This window comes from Haemorhous mexicanus, chromosome 3 (assembly GCF_027477595.1).
Source record: "Haemorhous mexicanus isolate bHaeMex1 chromosome 3, bHaeMex1.pri, whole genome shotgun sequence".
Classification (NCBI taxonomy): domain Eukaryota; kingdom Metazoa; phylum Chordata; class Aves; order Passeriformes; family Fringillidae; genus Haemorhous; species Haemorhous mexicanus.
Window position 1 is genome coordinate 67,540,744 of NC_082343.1, and position 27,682 is coordinate 67,568,425.

Consider the following 27,682-nt stretch of genomic DNA (forward strand, 5'->3'; position numbering starts at 1 on the left):
AATGTTTCATTTTTTTTCTTAAGGAAAAAATTTGCAATTAAAAAAACATTTAAAAGTGATTGCTTCAATCAAGTACAAGGAAATAAAAGAAAATATGATTAAAGAAAATTCATCTAAAAATACATCTGAAATTTTGTCTTTCAATGCCAGTCTGCCATTCATCTCACCACTAAGACTTCTTACCATCAAGGATACTGTCTTGTCACTTCCAATTCCCTGGTAGGGAAGCAGGATTGTGGGATGAATGTAGACTAATTTTGCAAGGGGGAGAAACTTCAAGAAGGTTGTTGTTGCTTTTTTTTTTAGTTGTTGTTCCTGTCTTAAAAGTCATGCTGGATAGACCTGGATATACTGACAATTTCCGTTCAACAAGGTGGCCAAAACTTTGTTACTGGCTTTAGTAGCAGAATAGAACTTAGAAGCATATAAGGGGAGATTGAGGTTCAAAATGTGTGAAAGTATCTAATTTCATTTTGGTGTATGTTAATCATGCTCTGAAACAGCAGCTTGAATCACCCTGATGTTAATCACTTCCTGTGTCTGTGTTGTATTGCATAACACTGCTTATTATTGTACTGCTTACTTTTTTATTTGCCTTGCCCCTGCTGAGATTGGGAACTTCACTAGAAGCATGGCTTTGGAGTGCCAGGTACCTAAAAACAAGTAGGACATACAGTCCATGCCATGAAAAATTTATCATCCAATTAGAAGCCAAACTTACCAAATCATTTCTTAAAGAATAGTAGGAAAAAGAGAACAAAAGCATGATTGTATCATGCAGGTGCAGGAGCTGAACTGTTCACACTGTTCAGCCTGGGAGTTCTTGGAAACTGTAGCAAGTCATAAGTAGACTAAGAAAAAATAAATGACACTGAGTGGGATGAGTCTATGTATACCACTATTCTTCATAATAGTAGTATTTCCACAAATTGCTTTCTTTTTGCCTTCCCTTCTATGACATTATTCAAATTGTGCATGAACTTCAGAGGCTACTACTAATTCTGCAATTTCTTTATACAACTCTTCAATGCTTTCCTGTTTTAAGTGAAAATATTTGAGCTTTCTTTCTGGTTATTGTCAGTAAAGAACAATGACCTGAATTCTTCCACGTTACCTTATAATGTGATGTGTTTCTCTTTTAATGGGTGTTTAATTAACACAAAACATCTTTGTGATCTGGTTCTTAAAAACAAATAGCGAACAGTGACTCTCCTTAGATAAAAAAACAGAGCAATAGAGCATCACTGATTTATCCACCACAGAGATTTAAGAAAAAAATAAATACCCAAACTGCTGAAATAATAGGTTGTCTGAAGAAACATCATCTATCTCTTGTGCTAGTGATAAGGAAATACTTTTTCACTGTATCTGTTAAAGAGCCCACCTGACTTTTTATATTAAGTGTTGAAGAAGACAGCCTTGGAGAAGTGCAGTGGTTGTGAGTGACAGGCTGTAGGCTTCATTTTTTTTTCTGAAATACAGATCTTGGTAACAGTTGCTAAGTTGTAAGGTAGAGGCTGTATGGCTTGCTCTTTAGACTGCTCTTTTGTTTGGAACTGGATGACTTGGGCAGTTCAAGATTTCTGTCTTGTTTATGTATACAGACATAAATGACAAGTAGCATAAGTTGAAAAAGATTTTCAGTTATTTACATAAATTGTGTGTAATTTCATAATACTGTACCTCAGTACTATATTTTCTTTTCTATCTCTACTTAGTCCTGGAGTTAGTGGGAATGTGTGGTTTGTTCACCCACTAGTAACTGAGAGTTGGAGGAGGAAGGAGTTCAACAATATCCTAATGATGCTTTCAAAGCAGATATTTTCAGGAAAAACTATTTAAATGCCCAGAGATCATACTCAAATCCTAGCTTACCTGGGAGAGAAAATAAAAAATAATAATAAAAAGATTATTCAAACCCCTCAATTTGATAGGGAAATACCATTTTCTTGTATGTCTATTTTGTTTTCTATACTTTTGGTGGAAGACAGCTGGAGTTGAGTGAATGAGTGTAAAACTGAGCTAAAACTGATGTACTCTGGCTGGTTCAAGGCAGGATGAATGCTGTTATTTGGGTAACTATATGGGCAAGATTTTGAACCACCATTTTTTCTATTTCCCTGAACTAGATTATTTCATTTGGCTGCAATTAAACAGACTTTTGGTTACAGTAAGTGCAAGGACAGTGCTCTTTGTGGGAAAGACCATACAGTTTTTTTGCCTTCTTAGTTTTTGATTAGTCAGGGAAGGGGTCTCAGGATATTTCTGTGCTGCACCAAAAAGTTTGTTTTTCTTGTAGCTGTATTGGTGAGATGGCCAGGTAAGAAGCAGGCTGTAGATATTGGCTAATATAATATACTAACTGAATTATATAATATATGAAATATGCAGGCAAACTCTTCCTTCCTGAAGGTCTTCCTTCAGGTTTCTCTGCCTTATTACTCTTGTGTCTTGTACTAAAATGAACAATTCAACAGGTAATGCACTGTAGCCCAGCTCTCTGAAACTAATAGTAAAATATTCTGGTATCTCCAGTTTTTCAGTAAATTCATAATTTTAGCAGTACATTACTGTTAACAAAGAGAGATATTTCAATTATATTCAGTTAACAAAGAGAGGTGCGCCTGACAAATGAGTAAAACGTGACTTGTTATCATGGATTAGCTTCATATGTCATACAATCGTTTTTCAAAGGATTTTTTTTTTAAATGCAGACATCAAAGCATAAGGGCTGCTGTTCTTTTTAGTTATTTCTTACATTAAATAGCCTCTTTTTTCTTGTGTACTTGTGCATTAAATAAAATGTGCAGTAATAGAATAAGTGTAGAAAATACTTTACCTGCAAATTTCCTGTTCTCTTTAGTTACCTTTTAATTAGAATTCTTGTTACAGAATTAATAGGATAATTGATTCCTTTTAAAATGAGTAACAGAATGAAGCACTGTGCAGAGTCTGTCCCTGGTTAATTAATGATGCCCAGAACGGCACATGATGAATATTAGTTGGATAGTTTAATACAGTCCTAAGGAGGCTTGCAAGCTACTGTGAGGAATAGAAAATATAAGAATAGAAGTTTATCTGTAACTTAACACATGAGGGAATAATACTTAGCATTTCTGTAAGGCTTTCCATTTGAGGAGTTTGAAGTGCTTTGCAATACAGAAGAGGAATTAATTCTCAGAATAGGCCTTGAGATTTTTATTTTTTCTTACTTTCTTCTTTTTTTTTTTATGTAAATGCTATTTTTTTTTTTTTAATTTGTCCTTGTGGGCAAGAAATAAATTATTTGTAAGATACTTAAATGCTGAGGAGTAGTAGGATTTTTCTCGCATATCCCTTTAATGCAGATCATTAAATACAGAACCCTATAAAGTATTCCATGATATGATGTGCATGTTTCATATTAAGGGAAAATCCTGTAATCCAGTTTGGCTACATTAGTTCTACCTTACTCGTGGTAGGAGGTATGGGTATTTCCCCCACTTTGTGTCTGGCAGTGCCCTACTGCTGGATAAACCTGTGGGTTGTTGGGGGTCCTTCATTCCTATCACAGTGCACAAGGAAGCTGTGAGCACCTAAATGTTCCCCAAACCCTTATGTGCTGCTTCGTGGAAAGCAGTCATTGGGAATCCTTGTTGCTGGCCCATGAACTAGCACTAAAGTCTCCTTTGTGGCTTTTCTTGGCTGGGTGGAAGTCCCATCAGGAAGCACTCACAGGAACTCCTCCAGCCTGCCAGGGCTTCAGAGCATGGTTATCATCCACCTGCTAAATTAGAAATGGTGACACTTCGGCAGTGACTATTACACAAACATTGACACTGTGTGGTTTGCTTCTAAGTCAGGATGATGACATTAGGAAATGAGGTTATAAACACCAAAAATCTGTCAAGGTCCTGATTTGCAATAATCTTCCTGGTGACAGATAAGAAGTGATTATTTATGTGAAGGTTATAGTGACAGGATTTATTTTACATGTCTCAAAGGAAAAAAACAGATTTCTGTTGCCAGTAGAGAAAGGGAGTCTGTCATTTGTATCATCTTCTGTCAGATTCAAGAGAAAAAAAATTACTAGTATCAACTGAGATGAACCTTTATACATTTGAGATTATTTCTTTGGCTTTGTATCTGAAGTAAAAAAATAGTAACAGAAAATAGTGTAAAATGAAATTCAACTATAATTGCTAATTTTTAGTTTGCAAATAAACTCGAGACAATTCTATGTACAGAAAACAGTGATCTGGATATAAACCAGTTTTTACTCGTTTTCTAGTGAACCTTAGTGTTGGTTAAAAAGTTAACTTAAAATTTTTGTTTTATGGAAAGTCACCTATAGTGAATTCTGTCAGCAGTCCAGCATAACAGTAGACAGAGTAACTGAAAGAGCCTAAAGCAGACACGTATCACTGTTAGTCAGATCTGCATGTTTGCTTAGATACGGTTGTGAACTAATCAATGAAGAAGTAACTACGGTAGAACACCTTACATCTTTACCTAGAATTTCCACTATAGGGCAAGACTGAACACACTGTGAATACTGATAAAAATAACCAAAAAAAAAAAAAGTCAAGGTAGTTATTAGTGATCAAAACATTTCCAGATGGAAAAGACAGTGGAATGTATTAGGATTGCATGCAGAACTGCAGGAAAAGATTGAATGTAAAGGTTAAAATCACTACCAAAGCAATAACAGTGAATATTGACAAAGATAACAAAGATCATGCTCAGAAACAAGGGAAAATGTCAAATGAATTTGCAATATAGTTGTGCTTGCTAATCCTAGAAAAAGTGTAATGTATTGAGATAAAAAGAAAATTAACCTATTACTTCATGTTTGCTAGTTGCTTATTATTCAAGAGAAGCTCAATTAACTCAGTTAATAACTTGTATTTCTTTAAAGTGCAATGTTACACTAAATATCATTGTGAAAATGGTGAAACACGACTAAAGAAACAAAAGCTGTGTATTTCTAAAAATTACTCACTGTGGTAATCAGTAGATTCAGTAAGAGCATATTAAACAAAGCTTTCATATATCCAGCACAGCTTTTTGAAGGTGATAGTGAATCAACTGAAGGTGGATCATACAGTTTTTCACAGAGAACTCCTAATTGGTGGCAATAATTTCAAAGGTAGTATTGCATTTGCTAATAATACATTCTTATAATGGTTTTTTTCCGCTGTACTGCAATTTGGTTGGTTCTCAGTGGCTGTGAACAGGTTATGCAGAATAGTTTACAGAATAGTTAGCTTCTTGGTTAACAGTAATGGGAATAGAAAGTAAGAATATAAGGCTTTCTAAAACTTGAGGTTTTGCTGATGTCGGTGTAATATTTCATTGGAGCAAAGAAACCGGAAGGTTGTGCTGTGGTCACAAACTTCCTGCGCTGACAAGACACGGTGGTGGGTCACAGGGCCAGCAGCCAAGCATCCACACAGCTGCTGGCCCAGGTGGGATGCAGGAGGGAACAGGAAGAATGAAAGCCAGAGAACTGGTGGGTCAAGATAAAGCCCATTTATTCGGTGAAGGAAGGAGAGGACAGGGACAAATGGTGCGAAGGCAATCACTCGTATCCTCCCACAGTCAGACAGACGCCCAGTCGCTGAACAGCAGCCACCTTGGAAAACTGCTCTTTCTTCCTCTGCCCCAGTTTTTGTTGCTGAACATGATGAACCCCTTGACCGACTGGAGTCAGCTCTCCCAGCTGTCCCCTCTCTCAATGTTATAGCCACCTCCTCCATTCTCCTTCTCAGGGGGCGTGGAAAAGGGGCAGGAGCTGGGAAAAGAGAAAGCCTTGCTGTTTTACAAGTGCTGATCAGCAACAGCCAAAACACTGTTGTGTTATCAGCATTATTTCAGGCACCAGTTCAAAACACCATATGGGCTGCAGTGATGGATGCTAACTCCATCCCAGCCAGACCCAGAACTTGTCCTCAGCCATGCAAGATGATTTTTTCAGGAGGAAAGCCCAAGTGGAATGCCTGTTGAGGTTTCTCACTAATTTTAGGGACTTCCTTATCCTTGCTGATACTGTGGAAAAATGATGGTTTTGTTCCAGCAGCAAGGAGAGAAGATGCAGGGAAAGTAGCCTGAGTGAACATGTAGTTCTGCTAAGGAGTTTAAAAGGTGGGAATAACTTAAATGTGTAGAAAGATCAGTGTAAACTGAGAAAGAAAAGATTATTTAAGCTAGGGGTGGGAGTTAATAGAGACTATATAAACTGTTACATTTTCTTCAGAGGTTACAGGGGGGAGGTTTGATTTGGGAGGCAGTTGTTTGGGTTTTTTTTTTTATCTCTTCATTTCTTGAACTTTCAGTTACCTTAGTTTTCTGCCTTCCTCCTCTGTCCTGGCAAGATTTAAATGGCTCTGTTGAAGGTCAGGATGGTACTATTTCATGCAATTAATCCTTTTTCTCCCTTAATATCCCAGTTCTAAAAGGTGCTTTAATTCTGTTCCTGACATCCTCTTTTGCATCTCCCCCACTTATATGTAACTGCTAAAAATAAACCTTATTAAGTTATTATTTTCACTCCGCCTGGTACTGCAAGGTTTTCCATCTAAACACCGCTCTTACTGTGCTGATTCAGCATCACTGTTGTTTTATGTCAATGTTTGAATAGAACTGTATTTTGCAAATTTCAAGAGAGGATTTATATGTCCTCTCTAGGTGTTGTGTTAGAACAGTAACTACAATACCAACAAATGGGAGTGCATTATCATCATCTTTTAGTTGGCCAATTTAATGGCTGTAGGAAAGGGTTTTATTTCTGCTTTCACAGAGAAAGAGCTGTCAGTCTGTTCTGGAGTTTGAGGTTCAATGAACCTTTCTGGGCTCCCCAGTTCAAGAAGGACAAGAGGAGGAGTTACTGGAGGCTGTCTAGCAAAAGGCTACGAAGATGATGAAAGGACTGAAGCATCTCTGTTATGAGGAAAGGGCAAGGGCCTGTTTAACCTGAAGAAGAGACAACTGAGGTTGAATTTTATCAATGCATACAAATATCTTAAGGTCAAGATGGGGTCAGGCTTTTCAGTGATGCCCAGCAACAAGATAAGCGGCAATGGGCACAAACTGAAACACAGGAAGTTCCACTTAAATGTGAGGAAAAAACATCTCTTCTATGAGCACTGGAACAAGCTGCTGGTTGTGGATTCTCCTTCTCTAGAGAGAGTTTTTGCCTGGACAAAATCCTGTGCAACCTGCTGTGGGTGAACCTGCTTTAGCACAGAGACTGGAAGTAGTTGATCTCCAGATCATCTCTCCTTTCCTATCCCAACCATTCTGGGATTTTTTTTTTTTTAAACATGTAGTAAAACTGGAAGAACTGAGGGATGCTTCTATGCAAATGTAACTCTGCCTATTAACATCCTGGAAGACTAATATTTAATTATTTAAAATACTTTTATTAGTTATACTGTAGAGGAGTTAAAGAGTATAAGGAATCATTTAGTCAAAAGCTGTTGGAGTCTCCCTCACTGGGAATTTCTCTTTTTAACATCATCAGTAATGTTGTGTTGATATACCAGTTCTCAGTAACTGTGACCTTTAGAAATTTCAAGTGATCAACAGCACTTGTACAAGTAGTCAGAGATCTGATCAGAAGACTCTTTGTGAATTACCAAAAACAAAAACAAAACAAAAAAAAAAAAAATCAGGAGGTAATGATTGATTTGGTGATATCCCATGCAAACAAATAAAAAAGGTGAAGTCTGCAAAGATAGATGGATTTCTCAAAAAAACTTGTTAAAATTCATTTCTGAAGTACCAGTGCTAGGAGCTTTGCCTAAGCAAAGAATTACCTTGGTGAGCTGGGTCTATTAAAATTGCTCCTCAATATTTTAGAACTTTTTCATTGTTACATAGAAAATGAAGCTATTTACAGGGAGGAAGTTAATGTAGCGGGAAACCTAATATGGTTTTGTAATTTCCACAGGAAGGAAAGAATGTAGAATACTTCTGATGTACTGAATCCTAGAAATTGAGACTTCTTGATGGATTAGATGCCCAAGGTCGCTTGTGTGGCAAGGCAGTGTTGATTAAGGCAGGGTTCTTTGGCTGCTGTGTCTGCGGGCTCTTTGCCCAGTACCACAGTAACACTACGAGCTAATAACTTTTTTGCCAAGAGCCATTCGCGGTTGTGTCTAGTTGGAATGACTCGTTTCTTTTGGAACACTAGAGGGCTCACTGACTGCTTTTGGAGCTGCCTTTTGCTTTCAATGTATGTCCATAAATCTCCAAATGACTAAGCAAGGATGTCCTTTCTTAGGGGTAAATTTACTCACTAACCTCAATGGCTTTATCTAAATCTAGGCTTTCTGGAAGAGTTTTAAGGAACACTTTGATTAGCCAAAAGAGGTGAATTTGGTCTGCTCAGTAAATTCTGGTAGGGTTTTTCGTACTGGAATATTTCCTTAAGTTTAGGCAGAGCAGTGCTTTTTGGTTTATTATTTGTTTTTTTGGGGGGTTTTGTTGATTTTTTTTTTCTTGTCTGCTTGGCTTGTGGAATCTGCACTCTTTAATTTCCTAGGAAGCAATTAGATAAATGTACCTGAGTAGTTAGCAGAACGGGAGGAAATTTTTGTCAAAAAACTCCACCAACCATCTGATGTTCATTGGCATACAAAAATATTATTAGAAGTTAGTGTCTACTGTCTGGGTTATCTTCCTGTCTTACTAGCTAGGGGTTGATGAGCTATAGGGTAATCAGAGTGGTTTCTGCTACCAAATCATGCATACATTTATGATACAATATCATTGAAGTGTCAATCCATGGAGAAAAACTAAAGGCAAGTGATTCATCCAGAACATCTTGTAGCATCACACACTTTGTGACTGTTGTGGCTGGACTGAACCAGTCTGGAGCTGTTCCTGCCTTTCCCTCTTGGTAACTGATAACCGTGACAATCTGATTTGGGGAATCAGGCAAGACAAAATTGATACTCAAAACAAGAATATCACTTGCAAAAAGTTGCTGTTTCCTGAACTGACATGGTTTGGGAATAGATGACCACTGCATTTCTTATGCAAGAGAAGGAGCATAGACGTGCTAGGAGGAAAGGGAGGGAAAAAGGGAAGGTCAATGCCAGTAATGGCTTGAGCAATTATAATGTTGTTATAATACTACATCTTTAGGCCCTTTGATTCAGGCCACTTAATTACAAGTTTATTTTATTAAAAAAAAAAAAAAACAAAAAACAACCTTTTGTTTGGTCTGCACTGATTAAGATTAAGCAAATGAAAAGATTCTGATGTGATTGCATGAGAAAATAAGCTTTGACAAAGCTTAGGATTTAGCCTCCCGAAATCTCTGAGAATTTGTACGTTGATATCTAAAGCTGAGCTTGCAGGTCTGGGATATGATGGCAGGGCAGAATAAGTCTTTCTTGTGTAACAGGCAAAATTACCAGAAAATTTTAATTGGTAAATTAGAAAATATGCTGTGGACAAATTATTGGTTTCATGCAGTCTTGATCCTTGTAGCCAGGGACTGGGCCCATAGTCATAAAGCCTGCCAGTTGGCTGCCTATTACCAGTTCTGCTTTGAGACAAAATCCCCATCCTGGGAGAGCTCCTAAGCCATTCTGCAGTGAAGTCAAGCAGTGGACACAGCTCCTGCCATCCGGCATATCGCTGCTGTCCATGGCCTGAGACCATTTCCACAGGGCCTCTGACTTCCTGCCTTTCAGCTGAGATCTGACACCAGGCTAATCTTTTGCTTGAAAGTGCTCACATATTAGCTGCCATTGCCAATTTTTGTATTTGTAAAGCTGGACCTGTAGTGTAGATTAACATCTGTGAATTTTCCTGCAGGGTAGATGTGCATTTTTTCTCCCATTAATAGTGGAGAAATGTTTATTCTCACAAGTACAGCAGTATTCTAGAAAATCTGTTGTCATTTGTTATAGTATGGCTTAATGCAGATTTTTAATTGACATAATTTCTTTGAGGTTTGAGCAAAGGAAAGAGGAAAGGAGAAAGTGCAGGATAACTATTATCAGCATGTCCCAAGGCTGCTGCTTTTAAATTTAGGATTATAACTGTTATTTAACAAAATTATCCTTGACATACTAGGCCTCAAGAAGAGATCTGAAAGCAAGGACAGAGCAGTGTTGTCATCTGACAGCCCGAAGCAGTATCTCTGAAAAGGTCTGAAATTGTCACTTTTTGTCTAGAAGATGACCTCTGGCATTCCCAGCACTACTCTGCTTTGTGCAAGAGGGGAGGAAGAGCACCAAGGTGGCAAAATCTTTCTTTCTGTTGCATAAAGTGATCCTGCTTCTGTATGACCTTTAAAGAAGACTGTTCCTGAGCAGGTGTTAAAACTGGTGGTTGCCAAGGGGAGGTGTTGGACCTGCTATAGTGGCAGTGGTTTGTCACCAGGCCTGCAGAGCTGTGTGCATTCTTCTCAGCACATGTTTTGGGAGGGGCACATGGGCTCCTGGACATGCACCTGGACCACTCTGAAAAAGGACAGATCACACCAGATATGTCTGGTGATGGTGGTGGAGAGTGTGAGCTATTCCTGAGTCAACCCACTCCCCTGGCTTCTGGTGTGGATGCCCCCTGCTCTTACTGCAGCACTGCTGTGCTGGGCTCTGCAAGGCTGTTGCCCAAAGCAGTATTTATCTGTGGGGCAACTCTTCTCATGCAAAATGTGATTTGGTGGTGATATGTTCAGTTGTAAAAGATTTCATCTCTTTGTGCAAAATGACATGCGAAAGTAGCTACAGATGCATTTACAGTCATAAAAGATTGTATTGTAAGAACCTTAAAACATTTTCTAGGTGTTTGCCTGCCCACTTTACCATCCTTCCATTGTTACTAGCTGTGCTGAGTTTGAACCAGCTAGTTTTATGCAAGCAGGTCTCTGCCAGGATCTGAAAACTACTGTGAGCTTTATGTTCACCTTAAAGAATCTAAAGGTTCTAGGGGGAAAACCTTCTTTAAAAATGTTACTTCCCTCAGTTTCTGAGATGTACGCTTAAGGGAAATAAAATCTCAATTGAATTGATATATGATGCAATGAATTCCCTTCCTAAAAATTAATTATTTTTGAGTGTGTCTTGACCATAAGCTTGCAGGTGACAATAGTGGAGAGGACAGTCGCGTAATTCTTACAGCAGCCGTCCCATTGCCACCTGGAAAACAGTGCCACTGTTATTCTTTATTGAATATTTCATAGATCTAATGCATACAGCAGGAATTTGATTAAGAATTGAATTAAATATTTTTAATATTGAGAATATTCTCAAGTTGGTGTTTGCTGTGGCTTCTTGCTAAATCAACATTATAATCCTGCTTTCATTTCCCTACAGATGATGAAGCACGCCTGGGATAATTATAAGCGTTACGCATGGGGATTAAATGAACTGAAACCCATATCTAAGCAAGGACATTCGAGCAATTTATTTGGTGAGTACAGTGTTTTTTTGTGCTTAGTGACGTTAGCATAGAACAGTAAATCAGCTGAAAAGCTTATAAGTGATAAACATGTTTTCTTGCTGCTGCCTGTCATGCAGCATGATATTTCTTGCTTCTGTTATGTGTAAAAAGTAACAGTAAATGTAGGTGCTTTCTGTGACTTTTATAGATTAGTGTCTGAATGAGAATAAATGGAGCATGGCATTGCTGCATGATAAAAATATAGTTTTGCCCCAATAAATGCTGTCCTGTCTTAAACATTTACTATGGGAATCATTGATGCCACATTCAATAAGCAGGGAACTAAGGGGAGGGGGTGGAAAAGAGGAGAAATCCTATACAAAGAACAAGCAATACTCTCTACTAGCTTTAGCTCATGAAGGTAGCTAAAGCTGTGTGCAGTTCTTAGGAATTTATTTCCATTTCTTATAAAAATGTGTTAATTTGTACCAGACTCCCTTATCAGGCTTTATTTTTCATTGATATAACTGTTGTTAGAACCTCTAAATATTGCACAGGAGATGTTAAATAAAGCACAAGTTGTTATCAGTGTAGAACAACTAAGGGACTGAAAAGTTCTGGTAGGAGAGGCACACTGTAGAATCCGGTGTAATGAGGCGACTTCCTCGGTGTCCAAGTGGGACTTGTGGCTGAAGAGAAACAGCACTCTGAGGAAGCACAAATGCTGTCCTATGAACTGTCACTATCTTCAGTTTTGCAGAAGAATGAAGAATTAAACTGTTTGACACCAATTTTTCTATTCAAATAGCTTGTTTTCCAAACAGAAAGCTGAAAAAATGACTAATTGCTATAGCTGAGACAAAATCAATACATTATTTTGATTTTAACAGGGACTTACTTTGTTGAATGTTTGCAAAAGATAGCTCAAAGTGGAAACATTTCCTAAAACAGCCTAAATAGAGCACTTATCAAATCTCTAACTATATTTGGAGGTTGCTTAGAGACAGCAGTTGTGATTACTGAAACAAGTTGGAAAATACAACATCTACATTGATCTTACTGCACTGCTTGGCTACACCAAGGTAATATCAAAAATGTTAGCAAGTAATTATTATCTAGTTAGTTATTGGACTTCTTTTTGAATTCTTGAAACCAGACTTCAAGGCTGAGTCATCATGTTTCTGTTTCCTTCTCTTCTCTAAAAATGAAAATAAATATTTATTGTCTTCAGGAGAATGATAGTTGTGTGATTTAATATGTTTGAGGAACTATTAAATGGAATTCTGTTTTCTTACAGTACAACAAAATGTCATAAAATTTCTTGAAAATTAAAACACTTAATGTAGTTTCCTTTCAAATCAGAAGTGGTATAAATATTTCTAAGGTTTGAGTTAATATTGCATGGATTTGCAGAAAAAGCTGTAGATGTATTGACTATGAAATTCTTAAGCAGGAGTTCTGTGAATGTTGCATGAGTTTAAGTCACTTCAGATGCAATTCTCTGTGAAACAGGACAAGTGTTGAATTGAAAAATAAAACTGTATTTAAAGGAGTAAGAGGCAGAGCCAGTCTAAATGCAGATCAGTTTCTTATTATGGTCATCTGGTATATTATCTTATTGCTGAGGAGTTTTCCTTAGAAACACCTTCAATCTTACTGATCTTGGTGCAAATCAAAATAAACATTAGGTCCCTTTCTGCTGAATTGCTTTTCAGAATACCAAAGAGCAGCAAATCTGCAAGCAGGTCTGCCTCACCCTTGCCCAAATCCATAGCTACCTTTTGTTCTTTACAAACAAAACCTTGTTTCTGTAAGTGTCCTCAGATTTATTAGATCTGATCTGTACCTTCATGTTTGAATTCAACAAATGCCACCTTTTTCATAAAACAATAAAAGGGTGATCTGTTTGTGTGTTGGGTTTCTTTCCTTCATGGAAGAGTAGACAAGTTTCCTTATCTTCCTTGTTTCTTATTTTAAAAAAAATTAAAAATTGCAAATGGTTGACTAATCTAAGGTAATTCTGAGTTGTATTAGTGGAGAATAGATTACCTTCAGCTCTGTGTCCTCTGAATTTCCTCCCAGCCTTCAGAAATCAAGACCTTCAGTTCACTGTCATCCATCATAACTATCTCCAATTTGCCAAGACTGTCTTTTCTTCTTGCTGCCCGGTCTCAGTTGTTTTAAAAATGCAAGTTTTGAATCATCTTGGTATCAGCAAGACACAGTATGTTTCATTAGGCACTGTTTGATGCCTAATGAAACACTTCTCCTCCTTTGAATTGCTGCATTTACATTGCTTTGTGTATACTGGGAGTGGCTGTTATGGGATAAAGACTTTTATGTCTCACTGTGAGGAACAGAGGAGCCCAGTGCTGTGTGGTGCTTTATGTTGTAAAAGTTGCAGTACAGCTCTCCTGACACAGAAGGGGAGAGTTGTTTTCAAATGATACTGCTTCTAAGGTTTTGTTTTGGAAGTATAAATGCATGGCTCCTTTCAATCTCCATTTTGCAGGTAAATTGTAATGACTGCTGTGTCTTGAAGGCAAGTCATAACTGTCATGCTGTGTTTCTCAGAAGGACAAAAATAAGATGGCTTTTGAGAGGTGTAATTACACATGGATGTGGCTTAGGAAATAACATCATGAAATACCGACACTATACCAGGGCTAGGAGAAGAGGAAAATGGCCATTGGTGTGTTGATAGGAGGAAGGGTAGGGGCAACTGGTGGTTCTAATTTTGGGGGAAGGAAAAGAACCCTGCTTTAGCTCCTGGTACAAATTTCTAATAGTAGAGCTATTCTGTAGCTGAAGACTTCTTGCTGAACTTGGAAATGACTTTTTTGTCCTAAACTCAGGCCACGAAAACAAATTGTGAAATCAAGGAACTGCCTTGGTCCTGCTGGTATTCTGCAGGCAGTGTGTGTGTAAGGGGTATGTGATAAGCTGAGAAAGTCTTTAGACTGGCAGACTGTAGGTATATTCACGTTATCAGCAGAAGGTGCTTTCTCTCAGTGGTGCACACCAAGAATAATGTACTTTTAGAGAAACACTGAAAGATTTCTCCTTGAAGCCAGTGCCACATGCATGCCTCTGACCATTGGCAATGTCTTTTCAGCACATCCGTGCAATGTTTTTATTTCCTTTGTACTTGCCATGTTAGGTTTTACCATGTTGTAGAAACTATTTGAAAAGACAGAAATATTCTTATTGGCTTAATTACAGGAAGTATACAACTGTTTCTAGATTAATCAAATAAATTGGAATAGCTCAGCATCTGTTTGCACCATATCTGTCCATTAGCAAAACAGGGCATATCTCCTGGTATGACTTCTTCCATGAGTACTAATTCTTCTCTGACTATTCCTAATAGAAAGTAGGCCATGAGAAAGTGCTGTTACTTTTTAATTCTTTAACCTTTATGTTTCAGGTTACCGTTAACAATGTTAGCTAAAGCAGAGATTTATTAATCTACTTTCCTATTGTGGAAGTGGCAAAATCATAATTTTGCATTTTCCATAGCACTCTACCACCAGCCCCTCAAACTAGGAGCTATTCCTCTCTAAGCCTTCTGAACTAATTTTAAAACTAATGAGTGTTGCTGCACTAGCAGAGAACTCTTTCTAGAAGTGTTTTCTGCACTTAAATGACTGTAACTAAAGGGCTTTTTTTAATTATCTGAAGCTGTGTTTCATGTGCAGTATTGCCAGTTTGATATTGTAACTTGTAGGCATGGTATAATTAATCTCTGGAAGTGAAAAAGGACCTTTTCTGGAGGCAAATAGGGAGGCATTTAATAAATACTCACAATCTACAAACCCCAAAGTACTATAATTTAGTAAGATTCTGCTCCTCCCACTTTGAACTGTTTTTTGTCATTTCTTTTATGGAGTGTTCAGGTGTATGAATATTTTTAAAGCCTGCCAAAATTTGTATCTAAAACTGTCTTGGCCGTGTATAGCAATGTGTCTTTTCAAACTCTGAGTTTATTAATATAGCCTAGGCAATTAATTGTGCATGTGTTTAAACAATATACTAATTTAAATTGAAAGAACTCAAAATCTTTCCCCCACCCCAGTCTTGTTTGTCTTCACTTTTCCTGCTGTATTCCTTGAAATTTTGTGTTTTGGTATGTGGTGGAAGTAAGCCTGACATGTATCTCAACTAAATTAACTTGTGTAAAGAATAACATTAGCAGATATGTGGATGAATTACTCAATACAGCATTTTTGAGATGAGGTCATGTTGCACAACAAAGACAAGTGTATTGTCATTTTAGATTTCTAAAAAACATTTTTCAGGCTTATTACTGGCCTCTCACAAGAATCTGTTACTGCTGAGGCCGCACTCTCAAATTACTCATCCCAATGCAGAAAATTCAAATGACCAGAGTGAAATTTGGCAGTGCAAATAAGTTATTTGGGGTAGCTTTGACAATGGCAAACTGCAAACAGTTCCACAACCCCAGAAGGATTTCCCAACAGGTGATAATTGCACTCAGAAATAGAAAACGTTCCTAATTTAAACTGGCTCTTAGTGAAATGGAAGGTATAGTTCTGAGTTAATGCACAGAACGGGCGGACTTGAGCTCACAGTAAGTAGTAAAGCTTGACAGCTTTCCAGAACAGTATGTGGGGGTCCATAAAAAGTGGCATAGATGAGATGAACAAGGATTTATTTTTCCTTGCTGGGAGTGATATCCTTTGTAAGGAAGGGGTGGAAATAGCAAATTACTAGGCAGTAGGTTCAAACAAAAAGAAGGTGGTTCATAACAAAACATGTAGCTGAGCTCCATGGTGCCAGAAGCGTGGTGGGTGCCAAAGGCTTCTGCAGGAAGCACAGAGATAAGCAATGAAGGAAAAAATATTTAAACTTTATCAAATTCAAAGACACCAAGCTGACTCTAAAATGCACAGATGTATAAAATACTGGAGATTTGGAAGAGCATTCTAGAAATATCACTATATTGTTTCATGTTGCACGTACAAAAAACTAGATTTGTTAAAAATTGAATTAATTTTTCTTTCCCCACTCTTACCAGGTGTGAATAGTCACTGAAATTAAAAGTGTTAATATTGCTGAGGATTTGCCAGTACTTGAGTCAAGAGTTTCATGTTTTGGCATAGCACACTTTAATAATTAATCACTCTTGACACTTTAAATTGCTAATGATATTGCATAGGAACCTTTTCAGTGAACTTTAAATAAAGGAAAACACTGTTCTAAGATATGAGTCAGCTTTTGAAGCAACGCTCCAAGAAACCTACAGCACAAATCAAAATGTTACTTTAGTCAAAACTGTATGTATGCCAAGCTTTGTGTGCAAGGGATGGCAGGAAATTTTAAACTATTAAGTGCACCAACATGCATTGATTCTGAAGTACTCTCTTTTGGATTCTTCAGGCCATATCTAAAAGCCTGGGCTTGAAAAGTGAGATCTTGTTTTGGCACATGCTCCAAAGGGTTTGGCCATAAGCCAGGTGTGGTTCTTAAACCATATGGCCATATAAGCTCAGTCACAGAGCTGTGCTAATAACGTTGTCATTCACATCCAGGGCAGTTCTCCCTGCAGTGGCGTCCTGGAAACTCATACAAAGTTACTCATCCTCTGATCACTCTTCTTATTCTGCTCTTGCTGCCCAGTCCTGAGATGCTACTGCATTCTCAAATGTAATCTCTTCTTTTATTTGCATGCACATACACTGGCACTGTTGGATATTTAAAAGCATGCAGTTTAAATTGTCTGACTGTGCATTACCCAGAGGAGATATAGGCTACCTGTGCTTTTAATAAGCTGTTGTGCTTAATAGTCCACAAATCTTGTTAGCAATATGCTCTTTTTTGTTTTCTTCCAGATCATTGCTTAAGATTTTAAGTGTTGAACTGGAAAGGAAGTTCTGTCGATGTTTCTTGATAGTCTACTGAAAATTTTGTGTTGACTGATTTCTTTTGCATTCTTTTCAGTTAATAGTAGGCTATTTTATGTGCTCTCAATTAATCCCTTGGAGTAAATGATGCTGTCAGTAAAGAGGAGTGATAAAAGTAAAGGGTTAACAACAGAAGTAAAATAAAGCATATGTAACTACATGCTCTGGAGGTTTTGGTAGAGACTAATAATTCTTCATTTTGATCCACTTGAACATCTGGTTATCTCTTTTGTTATCAGAATTACTCCCTTTGAGCTTATGTTTTATGAGTTTCAAGTTCATTTTCTCTACTTTGAGTGTGTGTGTGTGTGTGTATACATACATACATACATACATACATATATATATATGTATGTATATGTATATATGTAGTTATCTGCAATACATATCTGTATTTACCTGAGGTCTATGAATTTTATCCAAGTATTTTTTGTGATATCTTCCTCCTGCCTAGGGCAACTATAAAACTCTAGCATGGTGACTGCAGCTTGGCTTGCACTCTCTTAACACAGTGCTCACTCTTAGTCAAATTTCTAGCAGTACTATAGGTGTATAGGAAAACTGTCCTCTTGTCCAAATATTCTGTGTCATGAGTGTGTACTGTAATTGCCTAGCAATAATCTTTGCTTCTTGTAGACCATGACTGCTGTCTAATTCCTTGGGAATGTTGTGTAGGAACAAACAGTGATAACCGTATTTAATAATTTATGTGCTGTGCTTTGAGAAGCATGGCTTATATAGGCTTGTGAAATTTTGGTCTTATCCCATAATAAGGAATGTTCATTTAATTTCTTTGCACTCCATCCCCCAACCTCACCACTGCTTTGTCTGACTGGTTATTAATGACCTGTTCAGCATCACAATTTCCATACTACTCTCAAGTTTAAGTTATTCTGTTGGCTGACTTAGTGTAAACTGCAGTTGTTCACAAGTCATAATTCTGGCCTCTAAATTGACTCTTTCTCTGTTCTTTTGTCTTTTTTCAAGAACTCAGAAGCACAGCTGTTTGAGACAAACTTGACTAAGTGTCACATTAATTGTTTTATTCCGTTTTCTGGAGCCTTCAGAATAATAGCAGAAATAATTTCATATAAAGTAAGATCTACTTGGGATTCTAGCATTTTTTTCAGTCTGTGCTCTCAGCAGGCCACATATGCCAGATTCAGGGGGAAAAAAATCATAATAAGTAGGTGACTCCAGGGGTGATTTTGCAATAAGTTTTCTCCTTATTTTCTCCTCTTTTTCTTCTGACTTAGTAGTGGGTTGCAGCTCAAGTACTAATCCTTAAAATTGAAAGCTTAACTGTTTAGTGGTGGCGTTAGTTGTATTACAAGAGGATTATCACAAAGAATGTCTTTGCATGGTGAGCCTATCACAACCCACTGAAGCAAATCAGGTTATAGATGATTTTTCTGTAAGTAGAGCTCAGTTGTAAAGGTTCACTAGGAACTGCTTTTGTTGTATGGAGTTACCAGACATCTCCAGAGCTTTTGCAGTAGTGATCTTGAGCAGATGTCCTCCAGCAGTTTTCCACTCTCACTTTCTCATAAGCTCAGGAAAAATATAAGTTGCTTAGCCAAGTTTAAAGGAATACTTTTCCTTTAATATTACAGAAGGGCAGCCAAGTTCCAAATAAGCTCTTGGAGGATATTATGTTTTTCTTACCAAAGCAGACTGCAGTTTTATTAGTGGAATATCTGGGGGAAAATGTAGAGATTCCTTCCTTCAGAGTAGGAAAGTGACATTCCAAAAATGGGTGGTAGAAACAGCTGCCAAAATAGAGAAATTACCTGATTCTGTTATATTTACCAAATAACTTTTGTAACAACCTCAAATATTATTTTGTTTCAGATGGTGGAAATGGAAAATTATTTTCTACCTGGAACCTTAATTTAAGGAAATTATGTAGTCCTGCTATATAGAGCTCTCCAATTGCCTCTCTGTTTCATGTGGAAGCAGAAACCCATGATGGCAGTAAACACAAAAATTGACTGATAGGGTGACTTACTTTCTTAAATATGAAAAATTCAATTCTGATATTTGATAAGTTTATAAAATTAAGTTTACTTTTTCATCAGGTATTTCAGAGACAAGAGGATAATCAAGTTCCTTAATTAGTTGTAGCTACTATCTTGTTATTCCCCTGGTACAATTAATTCCGGAATGAGTAGTCAGCTATTCACCTGACTCATTAGACCTGCTGAGAGAAACAGGGATTGGACATAATAACATTCACTTTTGATTGCAACCTGAATTATTTTCTAATTCTAAATGTGTCCTTCTCTATCAGAGTCTTCTCTAAAATATAACAGTGGTCTTCCCTTCATTATGAAAACTGCGGGAGCCAAGTTAGGAAATGAAAGTCTTAGTAGAGTGGTCAAAATTGAATTTTTGACATTATCCCATAAATAGGAATTGAAACTCTTCCTAGACAAAAATGGTATTTTGAAAAGGTCAAGGTAAATTTGGAGCAAGCATGGAAAAGTATTTTGAGTGACTGTGTTTTCTTGAACCCCACCATCCACATTAACCTTTCAGTACAGGATGATGAACATTTAATCCATTCCAAAGCCAACATACCGATGATATTTCATCTTGCAGTGTTAGGTCAAGGCTAGATCTTACCCATCTCTGTAACAGATCTGTTTTTGCAGACCACCAGAACTTGCTCTGAAAGCCAGTGCCTTGCAGCCCTTCCTGATGTGACAAATCCATGTGTGAAAGTTTGCCTTTGCCTCCTCCAGTGCTATCTTGTGCAGACTGTACTTCTTAAAGGGCTTTCCTAACTAAAATGGGATCAGTGCTCACCAGCTTCTTAAAGCTTTATATATATTTTTGAGTATAAAAACAAAAAAGCAGCTGATTTTTTTCATTCCAAATTGGAAGAAATGGGAATTTCTCAATTACCAGATTTACTGGGTTTTATGCCATTTTACGGTGAACTGTTCTGTCAGTGGTTTAAAATGCAAAAATATGGCTGAAAATACAGTGCATTAGAGCAGCTCTTCAAAAGTTCATTAGTGGAAGAAATACTTAAATATTATGATGTTGTGTTGTGGCATGGGAATCAAAGTAAGGGCTGTGAATTACTAGTTACCACTTGAATGCTTATGCACCCAGTTTTTAATTGGATTAATTGAAATTGGATTTTGAAATTGGAATTAATTTAAATTAATTAGATCTAACTGAAAAGTCTTCTGTTGGAGAATAAATCACTGGCTCTTCATGTATTTCAGGTAACATACAAGGAGCAACAATCGTGGATGCCCTTGACACACTATACATCATGGAAATGAAAGAGGAGTTCAAGGAAGCCAAGGAGTGGGTTGAAAAAAACTTGGATTTCAATGTGGTAAGGAGCATCGCTGATTAACTTTTAATGCTCTGTTTACTCTCCAGGGGCCAACTGAGGACTGGGTTCTTGGTATTACAAGCATAATGCAAGGCTAAAGAATTTGAAATATTGATAGATAAAACAAAGCAGGAAACTGGAAGATAGGAAATCTACTGCTCTGCTTATATGCTCTTTTTCAATCAGAGGGATTTAGGTAGATGGAAGGCAATGAGCTGGACTGGAGGAAGTAAAATATAAATAGAGTATTTGCCATTATAACGTAAAAACCGGCCTTTTCAGCTTTTCTGGATAGAAGAATTGGGACCCTTCAAGCATTAATTTTTTCATTATACAAACCTTTCACATTTTCCCTTTATGAAATCTTCTACAGATTTTAGTTGTGTTTTATTGAAAGGTACATGCCACACATACTACTTAGTTTCCTTTGTCTACTTCAGTAAAGTTGAATATCAAGAGTTAGGCTGAACTATTGGCAGAACTGAACTTCTTTAGTCTTAGGAAGCATCAGGTCCTCACAGCTGCATATACAAATCACCCTATTAAGTGGCAAATATGCAGCTGAGGGCAAAGCTCATTATTGAATTTTTATTCTAGAAAGGCCTTGAAGGAGTAGGAACTTCTTCAGTTAAATGGCAAAGTTCTGGGTTTGGTATTTATTTTTTTTCTTTTTTTTTTCTTTGGGTTTTTTTTTGGGCCAGAGGATTTGTCATTGGGTGCAGAGAGCTAATGAAGCACCTCTGATCAGTGTAGTAAAGTAAGCACAGTACACTGAGCACTTGAAAGCTCTTGTAGTTGACATGCTTAATGTTAGAAACACTTTCTGAAAACAAAGTACTCTTTCTAATAAGTTATGCAAAAGTCAGGTTTAATTAGGGTCTCTTCCATGCTTGAAAATTAATTATCCTTTTAAGAAGGAGTTAATAAGAGTGGATCTAACATAGTTTATATAAGCAGCAATTTAATATGCATTTATATTTACATTTATAATGTAAACAGAGGATATTAAACAGTGCTCCTGTGTAGTGTCAGAAGCCTGAATGACATACTCATTTTATTTTGTGCATAAGAATTTTTTTCCTTAAAGGTATTTTTGTAATACTAAATTCCAGGCTTATTAGCTTGGTATTATCAAGATGTTTAAAAACCAGGATAAGACAACAGAAAATAACAAACTCCACTTAAAAGGATGAGCTGACCTCTACTTGGAGGAACATCATAAAGCTTTGTAGAGTGATTTACATTATTAACATGAAAATCTTTGGGTTTACATATATGTTGATATATTTTGTACTGGAAACTTTTAGATGGTATTGCCTACATTTCCTCTTTTTAATGCACTGGGTTTTTTCTCAGTAATGCTTATAAGCTAAGAAAATGTCAGAAATTTCATATTCCATTAGTTGTTCAATGCAGGAGTCAAGCAGATTTACCAAAGCAGCTTCACAGATAACACTGATGTGCGTCACTATTGTTACTGATATTCCTGTAAATAGCAGCCTGGAGTTCAACACCTCACAAAATTATTTTCATAATACTTCATAATCATATGTAATTGAATTTTACATTGGCATCAGCAGTGAGTAGATGAATTTTCCCAAACTGGAACAAGGAAATTAAAAGAAATAACTGCGATGCCAAATTTAATAATGGATGTCCATTTATTTAATGACTGGATTGTTGGAAGCTACTCAGCTTGCACTTTTGTTTAGTTTTCCACTTTAGGTATAGATTTTAGATTCAAATGCCATTTTGTATTTCTATCTTAGAGTTTAAAGAACACCAGTTCTCTTTTGCGTTTAAGCATTTATCATGGATCAGACCTTATGTGACATATTCTGCAAAAATATTATGTACACTATTACTTGCTTCTGTTTTAGAAACCTTTGTCCCATGAAAGTGATTTATTTGGAATAATTGACTCACTGACATATCCTTAAGAGTTATTTCTTCTGAATAGTATAAACTTGTGTTTGATGTTTCTGATCATTTCCTGGGCAGGGACTGCTTAACCAGCATATTTGGCCTTTATTTGCATAAGTGGGATACGTTTTTCTCTTCATTTGTTCTTAGAACCATGTCTTTCAAATCTTTAATTTTCTTCAAGATGTTCTTTACAAAAATTGCTGTGACTGTATTCTGTAGCAGAATTTTTTTTCTTATATTCTCTCTCAATGCAGCTGGATAGAGGAAAATTTTACAAACTCCAGAAGATATTCACCAAACTATTTGGCCAGCATTCACACCTCAATATCTGATCATAAAAGTAGCCTGGTGTCACTTTGTAAAGTAGGCACTAGTTTATCCACATGAAAGGATTTATGGAATAAAGATGACTTAATGGGAAATGGCAATGTCTCTTTATGCGTTAGATTTCAATCTCGCAGTTCAATGAATTAGATGTCAGAGTTGCTCTTCTTTACCTTTCCGAAGATAGGTTTTGATTTTGAGGGAAAATTCTAGTTAAGTCAGCAGCACTTTTCTTGGCAAACTTGTGCATTTTAGTAAGCTTGTCAGTGGGTATGTTTAGAAGCTTTCCCTTTTGGAGTACACAGGCTATTTTCATACCAGCTACAGCTGGTAGCCCTGTGATTTTATAACTGAGATGTCCACATTGCAATGCTTGGAGCTTTTTTTATGTCACAACTGCTGACTTTTTTTTTTTTTATTTGAAACCTTGCAGAAGTTTGAGCTAAGCTGAGCCATTCCTTCAGGAATTATGTTGCATTTTGTGATTCTGTCAATATTATAAGAGATGTAGATGTACTTTTGGAAAGAGATGACATTTGCAGTGGCTAAATCCATGGTCTTAGCTTTGAGTAGCACGATGGATATGGGCTCTGTTCTCTGTTAAATCACTTCATCTCTCTGGGGGATTCATCTTTGCTCTTGTAATTAATATAGCTAAGGCTTTGTTCTGACCTCCCCACACAGGCTGCTGCCCACACGCCCCTACACAGTGCACAGCCCAAGGCTGCAGCAGCTGGGCTGGGCTCTGTATCAGCAGGTTACAAGGCAGGAGAAGGGAACCAGTCTTTCACAGGATTTTTAGGGAGCTTGGCTGTTTCCTAGCTACAACTATGCATGCAGCCTGCTCCTCTGCTCTTATTTTTTCTTATTTGTTTCAGAAGCTGCACACACAGAGCTTTCTGAAGGAGCTTCTGTAGCACCACCCCAATTCTGCCTCACACTGGAGAGGAAAAAGCTATTGGTCTCTGCAGTCCAAGAGCCAAATAACATTGATTACATGCTTGGGAAGAGAGAGAGAGGGAAAGGGATCTTGATGAGGCAAATGAAGGGGTCAGGTGTCGGGGAGTAGTGGTGCAGGAGCTGAGCCACCTGGTAGAGCAGTGAGGGTTTGGGAGTTGTTGAGTATTGGAATCGATGGTGCTCTGCATCTACACCCAAACACGCCCCAGTGTCTTTAGCATGAGTGACCAAGTGATCCATCTCCCTCTTCTTCAGCCCTGCTAAACTCCTTCTGTGCTGAAGGGCAGTCTTGCCTGTACTGCCTACTGGGAGCAGTCCTTGGTCTACACAGAGTCCTAAAGCATGTCTGGGCATTGACTGGAGCAGCAGCCCATGCCAAGACCAGAAGGTGCTAGCAATCAAATTGTACTTGGGACAGGGCTTGAATTCATACCCTGACCAACTGACCAGCTGTCTGATGGAAGGGTAGCCAGACAGGATCAGAATGGAAACAGGGTATGGAGCAGAAGCCATGCACTTGTTCAGATAAGAGGGAAATTATGAAAGTATGAAGGCCATTTCATTATTTGCTCTCAAAGATAGGTACTAATGAATTGAGGAACTGCATAAAGAGAGAGGAATGAAGAAGAAGGTGAAGGTACCCTCAGTCCTGTGTCCTACCAATGCTTTTAAGCATTGGTCAGTCACTGTAACTGATTTTATCTGCCACTTTTCAAGCTTGAAGGCTAACTTACAACTTCTGACTTTCATCTTTGTATTTAGCTCAGCAAATCTGAGTGTCTTTCAAAGAGGTTTGGTCAGCAGGTTCATGCAACCTAGAAGTTTTGTGAGTGATATGCCTATTATTTGAGAACTGGGAAATAACTGGTGAAAGTGGAGAAACTTGAAGTTATGGGGGTTTTTTTCTACTGTCATGTATAGACCCCCTTTGCAAGGTCCCAGAATAGCAAATATTATTTGCATAAATAAGGCTTCCAGCATTTATCATTAACTCAGCTGTATCTGTGGTGTGGCAGCCAGTAACAGTACAGACTTCCAGACTTCAGTTTGCTAATTTCAAACTTCAGCATTTACAAATCTAAATCCTACTATTCTCAAACTGTAGGTATTATAATTGACTTGTATTTAACAGCCCACAACCTAATGTTCTAACTTAGAACATTATAGTTTTTTGGCTCTTTATTCTTGGTATTTTTCTTCTTCAAGTGAGAAAATCAGAAATTTTCCTAATACAGCTATTTGGAACAGCTTTCCCATTTGAAAAAAAAAAAAAAGAAAAGAACAAAAAATGTTGTGGGTCAGAGAGAAATCTTAAGAAAGGCAGCAGGTGAAAATGGTTCTTTAGTTTGTGTGACTATTTGATTACTAGTTTGCCACATAGCTTATTAGTACACTCTAAATGCCAGACTTCAAAGTGACTTGATTTTGTTTTCATTATGTGTAAGTACCAATTTTGATGGGCTAAAAGGAGATCCCAAAAATTCATTACTAAACACTGTTCTTTTGCAGCTAGAATTCATTAATGCCTTCAGTAGCACTTTATTTTTGTGCCTGTTGAAGATCTTGCAGTTTGCCATGCAGGGACTTCAGCAGGATTAAATAACATGTTATGCAATAACCAGGCTTTGACACTTGTGATAAAAAGGTTGCTAAGATTTTTTTCCCTTGTCTTTGGGAACTGAATATTTTAGCAAGCAGCCAGTAACTTTCATTTGTGGAATATGAATGAAACTTTCCCCCCCCACAATTGCAGGTAGTTAAAATCTTGTTTAATTACAGTAGTTGATAGTGAGCTATTGTAGTACTATCTGTGACTCTATCGTAATTCCTGGGCTGCTTGAAATAGCTAGGATTTGTTGCTGTTCCCAACCTTTGTGCTTCAACAGGGGAATATTATTATTTAATAGTAATAATAATTACAAGTTCATCTCATTTCACAGGAAATGTGGGCCCTTTGTGTCCACTTTTTAGTCTGGAATTATATACATTATTCAGCATTGTTGAGTGCAGGCTCCCTGGTGTTCTCTTGCACAGCTTGTTAAACTGCAGGGTATGGGCTGCTTGCCATGGAGTGTGTGTGGGGGGAGTTGCTATATTCCTTCTACACAGGAGCAATAGATGGAAGTGCAGATGAGGTGGCTGAAGTTCTATACACTCTTAATGATACAAGAACAGGAGAAGCAAAGGAAAGAAAGTTTTGGAAGGAATCTTTGCAATAGAGAAGACATAAAAAAATGATATGTTAAGATTTGTGGCCTTATTTTTTGTTATCTTTATAAAAACTAAGAGAGTACATTCTTTATCAAATGTAAATTAAGGTGACTTGTTCATTGGGAATACATTCATCTGTGTAAAGAGCACACAGTATTTTCTCCAGCTGAATTTTGAATGGCAGAACATGTAACCAGTGCTGCTGGTGAGTGCCAGGTGGATAAATAAAATAATGTTGTGTTTCAAGTGTTGTGTTTATAAGGGAAATGAGAAAATACAGATGGAAATCATTTTGGCCTTGGTCTGTGAATGTGGAAGAGGAAGATTATCAGGAATGAGATGCATTAAGGAAATGATCCAGAAGGATATGAATACTGATTTTTGGGAAGCTGGAGGAGTTCAATAGGGGAAGGCCTTCAGGAGAACTCAGTTGAGAGTAGTTTGTTGTCTGAACAATGTTTTCAGTATTAAATTCAATATAACAGCTGTTTGAAACCTCAGTAGTTTACCAGTTGTAGTCTTAATCATCTGGTTTAGGGAAGGGTGAGGGAAGTGGAGTGGTGAGATGCAGCTGAGATCAAATTGGCCCTGTCATAGATTTGCCAATAAAATAGAAGAGCAGAGTAACACAGGCTAACTAATACAAGTCTTGGCACTTTATTCTGCCTGCCTCCTCCCCATTTGGTTATATTTGTTGCTTTTTGAAGATGTGTCTTGCTAAGGCATTGTCACTCTCCCTTTCTTTTAAAGGAGTTAGTATAATATGTTTCCGAGTTATATCTCTGGTTTTCTCCAGCATCTTTCTGAGCTATGGGTTTTCTTCTACTTAAAAACCAATTTTAACGTAACTTTGGTGTTATGTGTCTAGCCAGCAGTGTAAAGGTGTTGTATGTCTATGTCAAAATAATTTCATCTTTAGAAATTAATCAAGGAAACCAGATTAAATTCTTGAAACTCGTCACAGCTTTGCTCTTGCACCACATATTGGATTCATACATTGCTTTTGTTTTCTATTTTTTCTCAAGTACAGTGATCAGAAGTCACAGTTTCTCTGGATCCTGTATAGTACTTGGACTATTCCATCTATGGTTCACATAGTGAATGATAAATTATTGAATAAATAAAAGATGAAATACCACATTACTCACATTCAACAATTAACAGAAAAGCCCTGGAATTAAAACAAAAACATGTTATTCCCAATACATGTAACTCTTTTCCAAGTACCTACAGACTTTCAGAATCTTTTCTAAAAGGGAGGCCAGCAAATATCAGATCAGACTGATGTTTAGATGTTGGCACAGATAAGATGTGTACTAACAAAGGTGTTTCAGATATTCTCATGCAGAGCACAGTCTCTTTGGAGTACTAATGTAAAGACCAAAAAATTGGAAATTATATTTATCCAGTTGTTCAGAGCTGTCTTTGGCACTTGGTACCTTAAAAAGGGAACATCTTAGTCATCTTGAAATATACATGTCCAGTCACTTTGCCTTACAGAATTGCCATTAGAAGTAGAGGAATTAATTCAGCAACTTCTCAGATTTGCTATGTAGATGATAGAATAACTGTTTGAAGGAGAAGGCTGAATTTAAAATAAAAAATA

The 27,682-nt window shown here is 37.3% G+C and overlaps 1 protein-coding gene across 1 annotated transcript in view; it reads left to right on the forward strand.

The window, feature by feature from the left end:
• The window catches only part of MAN1A1 (mannosidase alpha class 1A member 1), a 141,362-nt gene that overhangs the window by 25,625 nt on the left and 88,055 nt on the right, over positions 1–27,682 (forward strand). The window contains exons 2-3 of the mRNA XM_059842212.1: positions 11,313–11,409; positions 20,540–20,655. Of these exons, the coding sequence (XP_059698195.1) occupies positions 11,313–11,409; positions 20,540–20,655 (213 nt within the window). The remainder of the gene's footprint in view (positions 1–11,312; positions 11,410–20,539; positions 20,656–27,682) is intronic.